Here is a 15607-nt window from a genome sequence, read left to right on the forward strand (position 1 = left end):
AGAAACAGCAAAGAAAAGTTTCCATTTTTGATGCTTGTTTTTTACCTCTATGCAATGTGAGTCCACGTCACTTGCCATCACCTACCACTGATAATTCCATGCCTTGTTATTAACCCCTACCCTAACATTTGCCTCTTCTTAGAATTTCATGTGCTTCTTGTGTGTTGTTCTCCAATTCCCTCCCTCCAACAACTGCATAACAGGGTCGGTGCCTTTGCCGTCACCTCCTCCTTCTGCTTTGTGTAGTGAGTTCGAGGAGGGGGCAATGGTGCTGCTCTGAGAAAGTCCATTTTTTTTTTTTAGATTGAAAACATAGACCCATTGACATAGTTGAGAAAACCCAGAAATCAAAATCACATTTTGACAATGGGGTTGAGCTGGGCATGCGCCAATGGGTTCACATCCAAGAGGGTTTTGGGAGCATAACAGATCTAGTGTTTAAGTTGATTCAGGGTCTGAAAAGGAGCTATAGATAAATCTGTGAAGGATTTAGGTCTGTATTCAATCTCTCTCATATAGTATTTTTCTTTTTTAAATCTCTGCTAAGTTGCTGGGAAATCACAGGGTAATGTTTGCTTAATTATTTTTGGTTTGCTAATTTGAACTTTAATTGGGCTCATTTTTCCTTCGTGTACAAAATTTTGAGTCTTTCTATCTTATTTGGTTATGAAGTGCAATGTGTAACCGATTTTATTTATCTTCATGCTCTTCTGGCCTCTTAAGATTTATATTTTCAAAAATACTTTTTAAGTCAACTTGTTGCAATTTTCTTTCCTAGCTTTGGTTTTTATTTGCTTTATTTGTCTGGGATATGAATACTGAGTCTCATATGCAGTTTAGTGTTCTTTCCTTTTGCATTTTTATTGGGAAACTGAATTTCTGTTAGTAAGCGGTGGGCCTTTTCCATTGTTTTTATATAAAAAAGGAGAGGAAAGTTATGCTTACAACCTATTTTCGTTTACAATCATATTTTAACCGTTGATTTCTGTCAATCAACGATTATCATTTATTGCGAATTAATAATTAATCAATGAGTTTGATTTGTGAAAATAATGATCGTTGATTGGCGGAAATCAACGGTTAAGATATGGTTGTAAGAGGTTGTAAATAAAAATAGGTTGTAAATATAACCTTACTCAAAAAAGGATTTTAAACAATTTAATTTCTTGCTGGGATTTTGTATAACTGGATGTGTGATTTTCTTTCCCAAACTAGGTGTACGTATGGTGTATCATTATTGTAGTTTGTCAATCATGTGTTTTACTTTGCAACTTCACTTGATGTATGCATTCAAGTGATTTCTTATATTTAACACTGACTTCTGCAGATATATATTAGCAGCAGAAAAATGGCATCTGATCTGAGTTCAGGGTTGTCCAAGAAAACTATTGTTTTTGGGTTGCAAGCGTGGGAATTAATGGGGATAATAGTTGGTTTGTTCATTATAATCATTCTTGTGGTGCTATCAATATGTCTTACTTCAAGAAAAAAATCCAGAAGAGTTAAGGGCATGGTTCCCCTTAGCCATATGTTATCTGTTTCAGAAGAGATCAAAGAGATTAGAGTTGATCAAGTTTCAGCAAATGATCGTCCCCAGAATGGTGCTTTTATGAGTCTGTATGACAAGTTCAGTGACAGGGATTCTGAAAAGGTTTTGATCCAAACAACAAATGGGGAAAATAGCAGCCAATCAGGCTCATTTATTCATGTTGAGAAAGACACTGCTGGCTCTCAATCCGGTGAAGAAAGTGGTCCAAAGTCTATTTCTGCTTTCAGGTCTTCTTTGCATCCTATAACTGCACCATCGCCTTTGTCTGGTCTGCCTGAATTCTCTCACCTTGGCTGGGGGCACTGGTTTACATTAAGAGACCTAGAACTTGCAACAAACAGGTTTTCAAAAGACAATATCATTGGGGAAGGTGGATATGGAGTTGTTTATCAAGGCCAGCTAATCAATGGGAGTCCTGTGGCTGTTAAGAAGCTACTCAATAATCTGTAAGTTTTGGCATTAGCTTTATTTAGTTTGCATTGCGGCCTTTATTTTTAATTTCAGTTTTGAACTAGATTTTATAATCTCTCGTTTCAAGTTTTATTAGGATGTCTGCATGCAGCTGGTTTATCTTATACTGTTGATGCCCGTTATGCAGAGGACAAGCTGAAAAGGAATTCAGAGTGGAAGTTGAGGCTATTGGTCATGTGCGGCACAAGAACTTGGTGAGACTATTGGGCTATTGCATTGAAGGCACTCACAGGTAGCATATTGTTTTGTTCTGCATTTTATTTGGGTTAAACATCCAGAATTCCACTTATGTTTTATTCTATATATTTTGGAATCCGCAAAGATGAATCATCACAAATTGCGTAATTGTGTCTACTTCCATCCATTTGTGTGTTTGACTGTTTGTGTCTGCTTTCATCTTGATTTGGATGTTTGATTGACATAGCTTACAAGCTTACCAAATGATAATGTAAACTTTTGTAGTATATTTCAAATGTATTAACTGCAGCAAATGGTGTCTAGATTTTTTTTTAAGCATAAAATTTCGTGGTAAATGCCATCCATGGTTTTATATTGTAAATTTGGATTCCTGATCCTTAGTGAATTCCTTGTTAATTTCAGGTTGTTGGTTTATGAGTATGTTAACAATGGAAATTTAGAGCAATGGCTTCATGGAGCCATGCGACAGTATGGTTTTCTTACTTGGGATGCTAGGATTAAAATTCTTCTTGGAACAGCTAAAGCGTATGATCATTTAGCCAATGTCCTGATTTCTTAAAATTTCCTTTTTAATTTTTAGTGATTCCTTTTACTGATCTATGATTATATTGCAGGCTGGCTTACTTGCATGAGGCAATTGAGCCAAAAGTTGTACATCGAGATATTAAGTCAAGCAATATTCTAATTGATGATGACTTCAATGCCAAAATATCTGACTTTGGGTTGGCTAAGTTACTGGGTGCTGGAAAAAGTCATATTACAACTCGAGTAATGGGTACTTTTGGGTAAGCCGTTTGTCTACAGATTTAGGACTTGTTGTTTGTTCTATGATTCAAAAGTAATTTCTCTTGTTATTTCTCATTTAGTAAGGCACTGTGACTAATGCGCTTTTGCAAATTTGAAATTTTATACTGCAAATTGAGAAGTCTTATAGTTAATCTTTTTGGTTAATTTTTCTTGGTAATCTAACCATGAATCGAACGATGTGCAGACCAGACCTAACGGGATATCAAGCATTTCATTTAGCCTTAACAATTTATGATTGATTGTCACTTCTAAATATCATTTCTAGTATTTTCCACAACATTGCAGACAGTTGTTTGCACCCCTATAATTTACTGAGTTGGCCTTTTTAACTGTCTCTAGTTGGCTAGCTATGTTCTCCTCCTTTTCATGCTTGCATTGCATTTTTCAGATATGTGGCTCCAGAATACGCCAATTCAGGCTTACTAAACGAGAAGAGTGATGTTTATAGCTATGGGGTATTGCTCCTTGAAGCAATTACTGGAAGAGACCCAGTGGATTATAGCCGACCAGCAGCTGAGGTGTGTCATTGTTACCTGTAAAGAAATCATTCAAGACTCTGACATGCATATTTATATAAATTTATTTGTGGGTAATTGATAAGAGTTAAGAACTTTCACTCTCCTCACTAAAATACATATATTCCCTTGAATTTTGAATGTGAAGAATGGCATAAATTAGAAATTTCCCTGGAGTACTTGGCAACTTTATTTGTTTCTGTTACACTTTATATCTTATTATATTTTGGACTTTTTTCCTTAATGTCATTGGATGGTTGTTGTAGGTAAATTTGGTTGACTGGCTCAAGATGATGGTGGGGAACAGGCGCGCAGAAGAGGTGGTGGACCCTAACATTGAGACCAGACCATCAACAAGTGCCCTTAAACGAGCCCTTTTGACTGCTTTGAGGTGTGTTGATCCAGATTCTGAGAAAAGACCAAAGATGAGTCAAGTTGTCCGCATGCTTGAATCAGAGGAATATCCCATACCTAGAGAGGTTTGACTTTAGATTCTCATCTATAAAGTCATAACAAGTTTCCAACTTTGTGTAGCAGTGGTGTCTAATGTTGTTAAGATCGAGATCTTACCTAAGATTGGGAGGGGATAAAAAGATCGTAAATCATAAAATCGACACGGATCGTAAGATCGTATCTGTGCATATAAATATTAAAATCATATGAATGATTAAATAATTTATTACATAATCACATTATATTAAGCTTTTTCATTTAAAGAAAAAAATAATTTATCACATAATCCTTAATTGATAATTTTTTAATTTTATGGTTAAATAAAAAAAAATATTCTTCCATTGTTACAATTTTATTATTTTTTATATATCATTATTATATAGTTAACCTTATTATAAATTACGATAGTTATAGTGAATTCTATAAAAAATAATCAAATAATGATAATATTAATTTAATAATAAATAAGTGTTCATATTCATCATACCCTGATAAGAACCTTGAGGTGCATCACCCCAAAAGCTAGCTCAAAAGGTGAGAGTGCTCAAGATCTTGTAAAGGCCCACATTAGTTGCCCATAACATCCAAGGTGGGACTCCAAGTCCCGTACCTTGCAAATGGGTCCTAACGTTCCACCACGCCTTGGGTTCCAAGTTCAAGGGTCCAACCCCCGGGTTCCAGTTCCAGGTTCCAATTTGTGAAACATAGTGAGTACTCTGATACCACTTGATAAGAACCTAGAGGTGCACTACCCCAAAAGCTAGCTCAAAGGATGAGAGTGCTTAAGGCCTTATAAACCCCACATTAGTTGTCCATACAACCAATGTGGGACTCCAAGTCCCATACCTTGCAAGTGGGTCCTAAGATACCCTCACCTCAACGGATAAAGAGACCCATCAAACTGAAGAGCTCTGCACACACACACACACACACACAGAGAGAGAGAGAGCAATGGCAGCAGTTTCATGCTCATGGCTTACCCTTCCCTCCAAAATGAGGAACCTTTCCCTCACTTCCTCTTCTTCTTCCTCGGCTTCCATCTCCAATTCCACTTCTCTGAGTTTCTTCAGAAACCTTTCTCACTGTCTTTTTACAAGGTACCAGCTCTCTCCTCTGTGTTGTCTTTGTTACCCTTTTTGTTTAATGGGGTTTCACTTTTCTTACACAGTTTCGACTCAATGCAAAAAATTTGATTTTGCTAGAGTTTTCAATTATGGGTCTGTGTTGGTTTTTGTTTCAGGTAGTGGCTTGTCGGAGAGAAGATGGTGATGGAACTGGTGTGAGCTATGTTCACCCTGAAGCTCTTCTCTCCATCCCCATCTTGCAAAGTTTCCTTTTCTTGTATAGTTCTTCTTCTTCACTTTCCAAGGTCTTATCTGTGGTTATTTTTCTCTCCGATCTCCGGTCTTCAGATTCTGATTGTGGGGCTTTTTTCACAATCATTAAAATGATGGGATGGGGCGATTCCACCGATTGAATGATTTTACTTGTCGATCTCACACGATCTTAGTGGAGGACGATCTCACTTGCGATTTGGATCGCTGGGATGACAAAAATCATAGGATCCTACGATCTTAATCGCTATCTTGACAATCTTGGTGGTGTCTCTCTTTTTCTAATGAAATTTTATTCGGTTCCTTGCAACAACCTCTAAATTCTTTTTTTGAGGAAACTGTAATTGAAACATTTACTTTGAGATCACTTCAAAGCAACTTATTCCTTTTTAAGACTTGCTCTTGGTGAAGTGTGTTGAAATTATGATCTAACAAGGATCAAACTCAAGATCACATGGTGGTAAAGGCTTTGATATTATGTTATGAATGTTATCTTCCAAAAGTTTAAGTTATTTGGTGAAAATACATGAATGATTTTATATCTAACAAAGTATTTGAAACATGATATGTTTCTGAATGAAGAGGGTGACATTTCAGGATCGTAGACGCCGAAAGAGTCAGGCAGGAAATATAGAGCTGGAGGAGGCCCAGAAGGAGACTTTTGATACAGAAAAGAGTGATGTTCCAGATTCTAAGTCCAATGGCAGAAGGAACCAACGGAAGTAGAACCATGGATTCATGGATAAGGTACACTAGTGAAGGGAGAATTTTTGCATTCTTTTGAGCTTCTATGAGTTCTGATAACTGCCGCATTTGACATCAAAGACATGGAGCAGGAATGAGTTGGGATGGTTTATATACTATTTGTTGTTATAGCTTAGATGTAGATGTTAGGCTGTAGATTTTTGTGTACGAATATGGGATTGAACAGATACCTTCCACTAGTGTGTACAGTTCATTGCTATTCATACCTTCCCTGTCTTTTTGTTTGTTTCACCACTCAATACGATCATAAAGGAATTGCTGTTTGTGTAAGATGATACCAAAATTTTATCAAGCGTGAAAGACACACAAAATATGTGCTTATTGTCTCTATAATAGCAGTGAAGAATTTCTTGATTATTATGGAAGCATAGGCTCTCCCAACTATTTTCTTTGTTATGACAGCCACTTTTAATACTACCTTTAGCAGCAGAGCTAGCTTCTGAGCAGCTTTTTTTTTTGTTTTCTTGGCAATAGTAAAATATTTAATAATAATTGAAAGTCTCATGGGATGTATAAAGGAAAATTTCAAAGTGTTAACAGACCAATAACTAAATATTGGACTTTAGACATAGAGAGAATTGGTTCTTCTATTAATTCTGAATTTTGTCGCCAATTATCTTAGACTTCACCAAGGAAGCACGAACAATTGTAAAAACAGGGAGAGTCGTGTCTGACACGCTCCGACACGGTGTCGGACACACGGTCAACTTTTTCCGACACGTTGATCATTCCGACACGCGACTTTGACCGTGTCCGACATGGTCAAATGACATTTTCGTAATTTTTTTTTAAATTTTTTTTTAATTTTTTTTTTTTTTAAATTAAAATATATTAATAAAGCTTCTACCTGATCATATCAATTTTATTTTTTTGTCTTTTTTTCCCTTAAGTAGATAAGAGATCATCTCAGCATCATTGTTGTCAATTCCTATCATGCTCTTGTTGTATCTCCTTGTCTCTGATCTCTCTATCTAATATTATATCTCTCTCTCATCCTAGTTCTTATTTTTTATTAAAGCTTCCATTTTTATAACGTGTTGATGGGTATTATTAATTTAGTTTCATTTTTTTGTTAAATTATTAAATATTAAATGAAATATACACTATATAAATTAAAAATATTATTTAATATTAAAACGTGTCCGAACGTGTCAAAATTCATTTTTTTTTAGGATTGACGTGTCGGAGTATCGTGTCACGTGTCGCGTGTCGTATCGATGCTACATATTCACTATTGTGTGCGTCAACAGTAAATACTCAAGTTCCCATTCTGCTTTCAATACTAGTATTCATTAACTTGATATTTGGTAATATATATCATTCAATTCTTCTGGAACAAAATATCAAAGAAATCACTAAATATCGCATCTTACAAAATCAACCAACAGAATTAAGTATGCATGCTTGACAAATCAATCCCGTGAAATTAACTAATTTATATATAGTAAATATTCTAGTTGCTAATTATTCATAATCAAGATCTCGTAGGGTAAAATAAAAATTCAAGCTTATTACTTGTTTTCTTTAATATCCTTCTCCTGTTCCTCTTGGTTCATGAAGGCCTTAAAAGGGAAGGACTTTCCAATCCCCATAGGGGTCTTAAAGAGTATTTTCTTTCCCTTTGGATCTTCAATGCTCATCTCAGTTATTGACACCCATAGCAGCATTTGCTTGCTCTTAATGCCTGTCATCTTTTTCATCTTAAACTTCTCAACATAGCCAGTGACTTCTACAGCATAACTCACCCTTGTGTTGGTTCCCTCAAAGAAATGCTCATATGGGGCCTTCTGTTTCATCCACACAAACCCAGTTTCTCTAACTCTGCCACACTCCACAAGGTCTTTCAAGGGAAGAACACCAGTGGGGAAACCAAGCTCTTCCAAGAGCTCTATGGAGTGGCGATGACAATCTTCAGAGCCATACACAATCTCTGCCCCTGCACGTTCCTTTGCCACAGAGTTGCTAGCCATTTCAAGAAAAGTCCTCCAATAGGGTACTATTAATTAAGGGCATACCATACCATTATATAATAATAATGGCCTACAAAGGGTCCTCTTCTAGTAAGGAAAGTTGCTGCTTGGAAGTTGAGCAGATTGGCCTATTTTGAGTGCATTGTTGTTCACCTAATTATGTCTACCATTTATTGTTTGGTGGGTTTTTGATTTGTTCACCTATGTATAAATAAATATATGCAGCAACCAGAGCTTGGGCACATTAGCTTGGTTAGATTAAGGTTTAATTATAACTTTACTAAGTTATGATAAAGATTTGGTTTACTTACATAAGTAGGTGGATTTTGTTACAAATAGGTGAAACTAATAATTTTCATGTCTGACATTTTGTGGTGGGGTTAGGTGTGGATTTTTTAGTGCAAACAAAGGTACAGTCTTCTCCTAATATGCATTTAAAAATAAAACAGATGAGACTATGAGAATAAAAAGTAATACATTTTCGTTGCACTAAACAGAAAATAAATCAAACAAAACATAACATAACATAATATGTTCCTATCTCATATTCCTTAGTTACCTGCTTTGTTTTTTAGGGTGATCATAACATTTTAGAACCCTTATCCTGTCCCGTTGCCTGTTCAAAACTATAATGGCATAATCTATTTTAAAATTTTAATTTTGATAATAAATTGCCACATCATTAAATGAACTTGATATTTTATACATAGTCAAACTCATTAAAAAAAGTAGAACAACACGTCAGTGTATTTTTTTATTTTTTTTTTCAATTTTACGAGGCATTGGTATTAAATTCATTTTTTGACCCTTTCTCATTCTGTGGTTTATGGGAAAACCTTCGCGCTTCTAGAATACGGGGTTCCCTTGAATGTGGAACTAGAAACTAAAATGAAAATCACTTTATTGATACTTGTTTAATATATATAATAAGAGAAAAGTGTTTGTCATTTTAAATGACAGAAAGTTATGTCATTTTAAGAGAGATACAGACACAGAAAATTTGAATTTTAAATTAAAAAAACCAATCACTTTCTCTCACACATGATTTTTATTTTTCCTGTGTCTATTTCTCTCTTAAAATGAAATAACTTGTGTCATTTAAAATGACAAATACCAAACTCATATAATAAAGGGGATTACATTTATCATTTAACATGACACAACAAAATTTTCTACACACACAATATTTTATGGGGCTCACTTTTTGAAACAAAAAAAAAAAACTACGGCACGCAAAACGAATCTCTATAACATTACACAATCACTTTTTCTACAACATAACTCTTATAAAACCCTATAATAAAAGGATAAAATATTATGCCTATTTTTTTATGCATACTATATTTATTTATTTCTATATAATTAAATTACAATCTCAACCAATAATGAAGATGATGGGAAAAAATATGTATAATATTTTATCCCTGTAATAAATATATGAAAATGACAAAAATAAAATATAAGTATATATCTCAGATTCACTTTATACCGTAATTTGTATTCAATTTTTTATATTTTGATTTTATTTTTTTAATCTATTTTTTCTATGTTTTTTTTAGTAGATAATTTCTCTAATCTTTTTCATCTATTCGTTGTTCGTTTCTATATTTTTAATCCATTTTTTTCTTTAAATCAACTTTATCAATTTCAACCAATATTTTAAATAAAAAAGTTCACTTTCAACCCGTATTTTAGAAATGAATGCAATGATTGAAGTAACAAGATCTCTCTCCCACACGATTTAATTAATTTAACCAATTACGTTTTCACCAAAAAAAAGTCAACCAATTAAGTTGAATATGTAATCATTAATCAAAAACATTTCCACATAACGAGGAATAATCAAAGTGATGACCCATCTGATTCCAATTCATTTTTTAAACATTTTTAACCTAAATGATATGTATTCGCATAGTTATTCATATCATAAGTTCATAACCCTCAATACTAAAATAATTCATTTATTATGCGGATTTATATAACATAAATAATGAAATAACTCATCAATTTTATTTTTCAAATAAAAATTACTTAAATAATTTCAAATTATTAAACAAAAATGAGATAAGTGTGATAAATATATAATCATTTAATTTAAATGAATCAATTACAAGCTGACATGAACACAAATGCTAATAAAACGAATATCATATTAATTCTTTCAATTAACTTCTTAATCAACACTAACTAGGGGTGGCGATATGGGTTGAGTCCGGCGGGTCAACCCGCCAACCCGCCAAAACGGGGCGGGTTGGGTTGAGATTTTCAACCCACCAACCCACCTCAACCCGCCCCGCCTAGAAGTGGGTCAAAACAGGTTCAACCCGCCGAGGGGCGGGTTGACCCGCCGGATTTTAAATTTTTTTATTATTTTTTTACAATTAGGTAGTATTTCATTAGTACTTAAATTTTTGTGATATTCAATTTTTTTTATCTTAGTACTTTCTAGAAAAAATAAAGAATAACAATTTTATTTATGACAAATGTTATCTATTTATAAAGTTCTAAAGAATGTTTGACAAATATTAGTATACATTTAAGGTTGAGACTAAAAAAAATATAGAGAAGTGTGAAATAAAATAAAATAATATTAAAAAAAATTCATAAAATATAATTTATTTTTGAATTTTAATTAAATTTTTTTTAATTGGCGGGTTGGTGGGTTGACCCGCCAACCCACCATAAAACGGGGTGGGTTCATTTTTACAACCCATATTTTTTGACGGGTCAACCCGTCCCGCCCCGTTTTTGGCGGGTTGATGGCGGGTCGGGACGGGTCAACCCAAATTGCCACCCCTAACACTAATACGAATACGAATACGGTCGACAAAAACACAAATATCTTGGATACGAATACAATACAAATTTTTTTTGTTCACTTGACACGAACACAGAAAAATTGTGTGGAGCTGAAAATTATTACCCCTACTCTGCATCATTGTTTAAACTTTTAAAATAATAGTGTGATCAAAATATTTCTCAAATTAAACTTTAAAATGAAAAAAAAAAAGACTAACTATCCTATGTCAAATCCGCATTGAGAGAAGCTCCTTCTAATTATATTGCTGTCGAACACCGTCAAGTTGAAAAAGGCTCAAGTTCCAAGATTCAACGGTAAAAGTCAACGGTATCAAAAAGTAAAAATAAGCATGCTTCTAGATTTCCCTAGCGTTGAGAAGAACTTTCATTTTAAAATTGCAAAGCAACTAGACGCATGTTCTCCCTAAGAAGTATATATATATATATATTTACTTGTATATGAGTTGTAGATCCGAACAAAACCAAACATTATAAAATTCCAATAAGCATTCAAAACTAGAAACTTAACTATAAATGGCGCTTGCCACTTTCATACATGACCATTATTTTTGTAGAATGCTTTACTAAATAAAGATACAAATACAATAATGCAAACAATACTTTAGACTATAACATATGATATGTAAATACTGACACTAGTCACAAAAGACAATTCGTTAAAGCTCTCTGCAGTCTGCACAAAAAGGAATGAATGGTTTTGGAATTTACATTTTTGGTGATTCCTTTGAGTGAACAGAACGAGTATTTAGTAGAGGCTGTAGAGCTTTCACTATAATGCTCATATTTGGCCGAAACTCAGCTTCATATTGCACACACAACGCAGCAACAGCAGCCATCTTTTACAAAAATACCAAGTAATACATAAGTGGGTGAAATCAATACTATAACAAATTTCCTTTAAATAAATTATTCAGTTGGCAAAAGCATATATTTCTTTAAGGCTTATTAAGAAGAGTAGGGTTATATTGACAAACTTTTTTTTTACAAACTTACAAAATACTTTATGTCTGACCGGTAATACTCTACTCAAGAGTGTATTACCGACCAGACATAGTGTAGTTTGTAAACAAAAAGTTTGTAAACATAACTTTCTCCTATTAAGAATAGAATAAAAAGTTTGCAACCAATATTCAACAATATAGTTGAACTAAAAGACAATATTCCATCACCAGAATATAACCTAATTACCTTTGCAACTGACTTTGAAGGGTAGTCTCCCTTTAATCTAACATCAACACATTGCTTCACCTTATCTTCACTAAGCTTTGGTGTTGCCTGATCAAATCCAATGAACAATAATCACAACATGCAAAATCCAAAATTCAATGAAACCACTTATGAAACAAAGTTGATACCCATGTCACAAGGCTTTGCTGTCCTCGGGGCAGTGTGTGATCAACAGGTTTACGCCCAGTTAAGAGTTCAAGCAGTATAACTCCAAAACTATAAACATCACTTTTTGAAGTGAGTTGTCCAGTCATTGCATATCTGTCATCCAAAAAATCAACCCCAATAAGTTCTTAAAACCACAACTGTAAAATGTGTAAAGAGACACAATGAACCAAATTTATAATTGAGTGTCAAGTGGATTGAAGTTCACTACATCACTGTCCACATATATCACTAATTTACTATTAAATATGGGTCAGGTTATATTTACAAACTCAATTATGTACTCTGAGAAGTACAAACACTTAAGTGTGTATTCCCCAAAGTACATGGTTGAATTTGTAAATATAACTCTTCCCATTAAATATTAATCTGTTGCATGTTTACTCAGTAATTTTCATCATCTTTTTTTTTTTTTACTTAACAGTTTTCTGTATGTGAAAAAGCAAGTTTGCACTGAAAAAAAAAAAACACATCAAAAAAGTATATTCGCATCCCAGAATTACTTACTCTGGAGCATGATAACCAAAGGTTCCAAGAACACGGGTCGAATGAAGACGTGCTGCTGCATCAGGGGCTTGATTTGACAAATCAAAATCAGCAATCTTTGCAACATCATCATCAAAAAGCAGTATGTTAGTAGACTTAATGTAACGATGGATGATATGCATCTCTGCCTTTTCATGAAGATATTCAAGTCCTCTGGCTGCTCCAACAGCAATTTTAACTCTCTGAGCCCATGTGAGCACTGGACCAGGTTGTGCACCCTTAATACCTTTGCGTCCTATATCCACAATTACAATAATATTACATATTGCAATGAAGATATTAATATACATTTATAATTACTCTATTTTTTATATATCTGTAATAGAATATATTTGTATAATTTATGCATAAAATGAGGAATAATATGGAATTGTTATGACTAACCATGTAGAATATCATGAAGAGATCCTTTAGGAGCAAACTCATAAGCAAGTGCACGAAAAGGACCATCAACGCAATAACTAATAAGCTCAACATAGTTTTCATGCTTTAGCCTTGATACGATGGAGACCTATAAAAGTCAGGAATCAAAAGTACAGCATATAAACATAGTTGAAATACAGAATATGGTGCAATAAATATAAAATAATGATTTACTATCTTATTGTTAAAAAAAAATTATGATTGCAATTGAACCAAACCTGAGAAAGAAATTCCTGGTCTGGTTGCTTACTAGAATCTAACTTTTTAATTGCCACAGCACGCCCATCTTTCAATACGGCATGATATACTTTCCCATATGAACCCTCACCAATGAAAGATTTTGAGCCAAAATTATCTGTCAAAGACTTCAATTCATCTACTGTAAGGGCAGGTACAGAAATGGGTTGAAAAATTATAGGCCGAGGAGTGGCTATTGCTGTGTGTCTGCCATGAAAACTGGCGTTCCCTGTATTGCACTAACAGAATTAGAGCTGCACCAAAGTGGAATCAAAATGAAAACAGAATTATAAAGTGCTAACATAAGTACAAATATACAATAAACACAATCGCTTAAACTACAAACTGAGTGAAGCACTAGAAGTAAACTTAAGACTAGCCATTTTCGGAACATCTCAATTTAGAAGCTGGTCAATAGAGAATGGCACAGAAAAATATCAAAAACATGTAAAATGTCAAGGACAGCAAGTTAAAATTGTCGTTGTATAGGAATTTGAGCAGACTACAGGCACAATCCATGAACCTTGCATTTCAGATCATGACAATGAATTCTATGAAATTAAATGTAAGATAGAATCTTAAAGAAGAAAGTTGTAAAGAAGGAAAAAAGACCGAAAATAGTGGATTACCAGTAGGATTGCTTTGCATGAAGGGTCCTTTGTCAGCAGGTGTATAACTATCATTTTCTTTGCAAAAGCCAAAGCAAGCCATGATCCTCTATTCTGGTGGTAAGTTTCAACATCAATGGTTAAATCATTGCAAGAAGTATCGATAAGACTAGGAATATACTATCAATAAAAAAAAAAAAACCCTTGCTTTCCCTGGCATGATAAACAACATCAAATAATAACAAAAGAAAACAACCAGTCAAACTAACTATTTAGTTAGGTTGTTATCTCATGCTAGTGTTTACACAACAATGTCTTAAGAGGATCAAATAGCAGCAATTTTGATTGCACATATTTCCAGTAGGATTTTGAAGTTCTCATGTAGTGGAATTACCTTTTCAGATAAAACTTTGAAAACTTCTGAGTTAATAACAATCTTTCTTTTTTCGACAGAAATTTAATGATCAGATGTTGATCATTCATTATACATTTATTTAACACAGGAACATTATGAAAATATGGCAAGCAATTATAAATTAACATAGATATACTCTTTTTTCATCCCTTTTCCCTTCACTCATATAAACTAAGTAATAATTTTAATTTTCCAAAAGGAATAAAGCACTGGAAACACATTATAGAAATGAATCAAAATTCAGAAGAATCACAAAACAACCCCACAAGTCAAAGACCAACAGCGGCATATTATATTATTCCCAATAAATAAATATGGTGAAAACGAATTCCACCAAAGGGTACATATGATTGAGGGACTCAAAACTTCAAGAAGCCAGAAAGTATACTAACAAATTTCTACTATATATATCCATATCTATGTACACCCCCAACACACACACACACACAAAAACACTCTACAAACAATTAACTCTCCAAAGTGATCAAAGGGAATTCTGGGTTTTGAATAAATAAAATAAAATAGTTACCTTTACAGAGAGATTCTGTAATCTCACTCTTTGACACAAAGTATATAACAAAATGAAAAAGAAAGAAAAAAAAAATCCCAGTTGTGATATTCCTATGTGTTCATGAAAAGAAAAGAGTAACTGGTGAAAAAGGCAAAGAAACGCAGAGCATTAGATGAACTAGTCAAACAGAACAAAACCCAAAAACCAAGATTCCGGGTTATGAAAGAGGAAAATCTCACCTATTAGAAAGACTCTGTGATTGCAGTGTTTTTGTCCTTTGGAGCACAAAATGGAAGAAGGGTAAAGGCAGAAGAAAAGAGAACACTTTGAATTTGGAACAGGAAGAAGAAAACTACCTTAACTTCACCGAGAAGAATGAAGAATGAAGAAAAAAGAAAGACATAACACCAACCGTTATTTATTATTGCCAAGTCAACACTCAAAACACCCTTTCCAATATGGCGGATGGTTACCTACGCGCTCTTTCGCTTTTTGGTCCCCACCACCCCCTTTTTTCCCTTCTCAATTACACATATTCCAGTCAAAAACAAAAATATTGCTTATTATCATCATTATAAAAAAAATAAAAATTA

At 33.8% G+C, this 15607-nt stretch overlaps 3 protein-coding genes across 4 annotated transcripts; 1 reads left to right on the forward strand and 2 right to left on the reverse strand.

The window, feature by feature from the left end:
• Positions 1-325: 325 nt before the first annotated feature.
• LOC133296530 (probable receptor-like protein kinase At5g18500) lies at positions 326-6413 on the forward strand. Its single transcript, XM_061495537.1, has 8 exons — positions 326-493; positions 1328-1995; positions 2148-2252; positions 2621-2743; positions 2833-3003; positions 3414-3543; positions 3807-4019; positions 5925-6413. Exons 2-8 carry the CDS (start codon positions 1349-1351, stop codon positions 6051-6053), a joined length of 1518 nt encoding a protein of 505 aa, XP_061351521.1. The 5' UTR covers positions 326-493; positions 1328-1348; the 3' UTR covers positions 6054-6413.
• A 1190-nt stretch (positions 6414-7603) lies between these two features.
• LOC133296425 (uncharacterized) lies at positions 7604-8062 on the reverse strand. Its single transcript, XM_061495410.1, has one exon. The coding sequence runs from the start codon at positions 8060-8062 to the stop codon at positions 7604-7606; it is 459 nt and encodes a 152-aa protein (XP_061351394.1).
• Positions 8063-11338: 3276 nt separating this feature from the next.
• LOC133296539 (pto-interacting protein 1-like) lies at positions 11339-15385 on the reverse strand. Of its 2 annotated transcripts, none has more exons than XM_061495548.1 (8): positions 15254-15385; positions 14110-14197; positions 13462-13709; positions 13205-13331; positions 12782-13055; positions 12238-12370; positions 12071-12157; positions 11339-11718 (listed from the first exon to the last, which is right to left on the reverse strand). In XM_061495548.1, exons 2-8 carry the CDS (start codon positions 14189-14191, stop codon positions 11587-11589), a joined length of 1083 nt encoding a protein of 360 aa, XP_061351532.1. In that variant the 5' UTR covers positions 14192-14197; positions 15254-15385; the 3' UTR covers positions 11339-11586. The 2 variants fall into 2 exon arrangements, with proteins under 2 accessions (XP_061351532.1, XP_061351530.1); XM_061495546.1 differs by having other exon boundaries at positions 14110-14202.
• Between the last annotated feature and the right edge of the window lie 222 nt (positions 15386-15607).

The sequence above is a fragment of the Gastrolobium bilobum genome, unplaced genomic scaffold, assembly GCF_033153095.1.
Source record: "Gastrolobium bilobum isolate Gb01-03AN ecotype WA unplaced genomic scaffold, APGP_CSIRO_Gbil_v1 utg2263, whole genome shotgun sequence".
Taxonomy (NCBI): domain Eukaryota; kingdom Viridiplantae; phylum Streptophyta; class Magnoliopsida; order Fabales; family Fabaceae; genus Gastrolobium; species Gastrolobium bilobum.

What these genes read in the sequence shown, in the direction of transcription:
- LOC133296530 (XM_061495537.1), top strand. Translation starts at nt 1,349, where the DNA reads ATGGCATCTGATCTGAGTTCAGGGTTGTCCAAGAAAACTATTGTTTTT. An exon ending in AAGAAGCTACTCAATAATCT is followed by an intron (nt 1,996 to 2,147) that starts GTAAGTTTTGGC and finishes CCCGTTATGCAG; the next exon opens with AGGACAAGCTGAAAAGGAAT. An exon ending in TGCATTGAAGGCACTCACAG is followed by an intron (nt 2,253 to 2,620) that starts GTAGCATATTGT and finishes TGTTAATTTCAG; the next exon opens with GTTGTTGGTTTATGAGTATG.
- LOC133296425 (XM_061495410.1), bottom strand. Translation starts at nt 8,062, where the DNA reads ATGGCTAGCAACTCTGTGGCAAAGGAACGTGCAGGGGCAGAGATTGTG.
- LOC133296539 (XM_061495548.1), bottom strand. Translation starts at nt 14,191, where the DNA reads ATGGCTTGCTTTGGCTTTTGCAAAGAAAATGATAGTTATACACCTGCT. An exon ending in TCTTCATGATATTCTACATG is followed by an intron (nt 13,056 to 13,204) that starts GTTAGTCATAAC and finishes TTGTGGATATAG; the next exon opens with GACGCAAAGGTATTAAGGGT. An exon ending in CTTCAAAGTCAGTTGCAAAG is followed by an intron (nt 11,719 to 12,070) that starts GTAATTAGGTTA and finishes TTTTTGTAAAAG; the next exon opens with ATGGCTGCTGTTGCTGCGTT.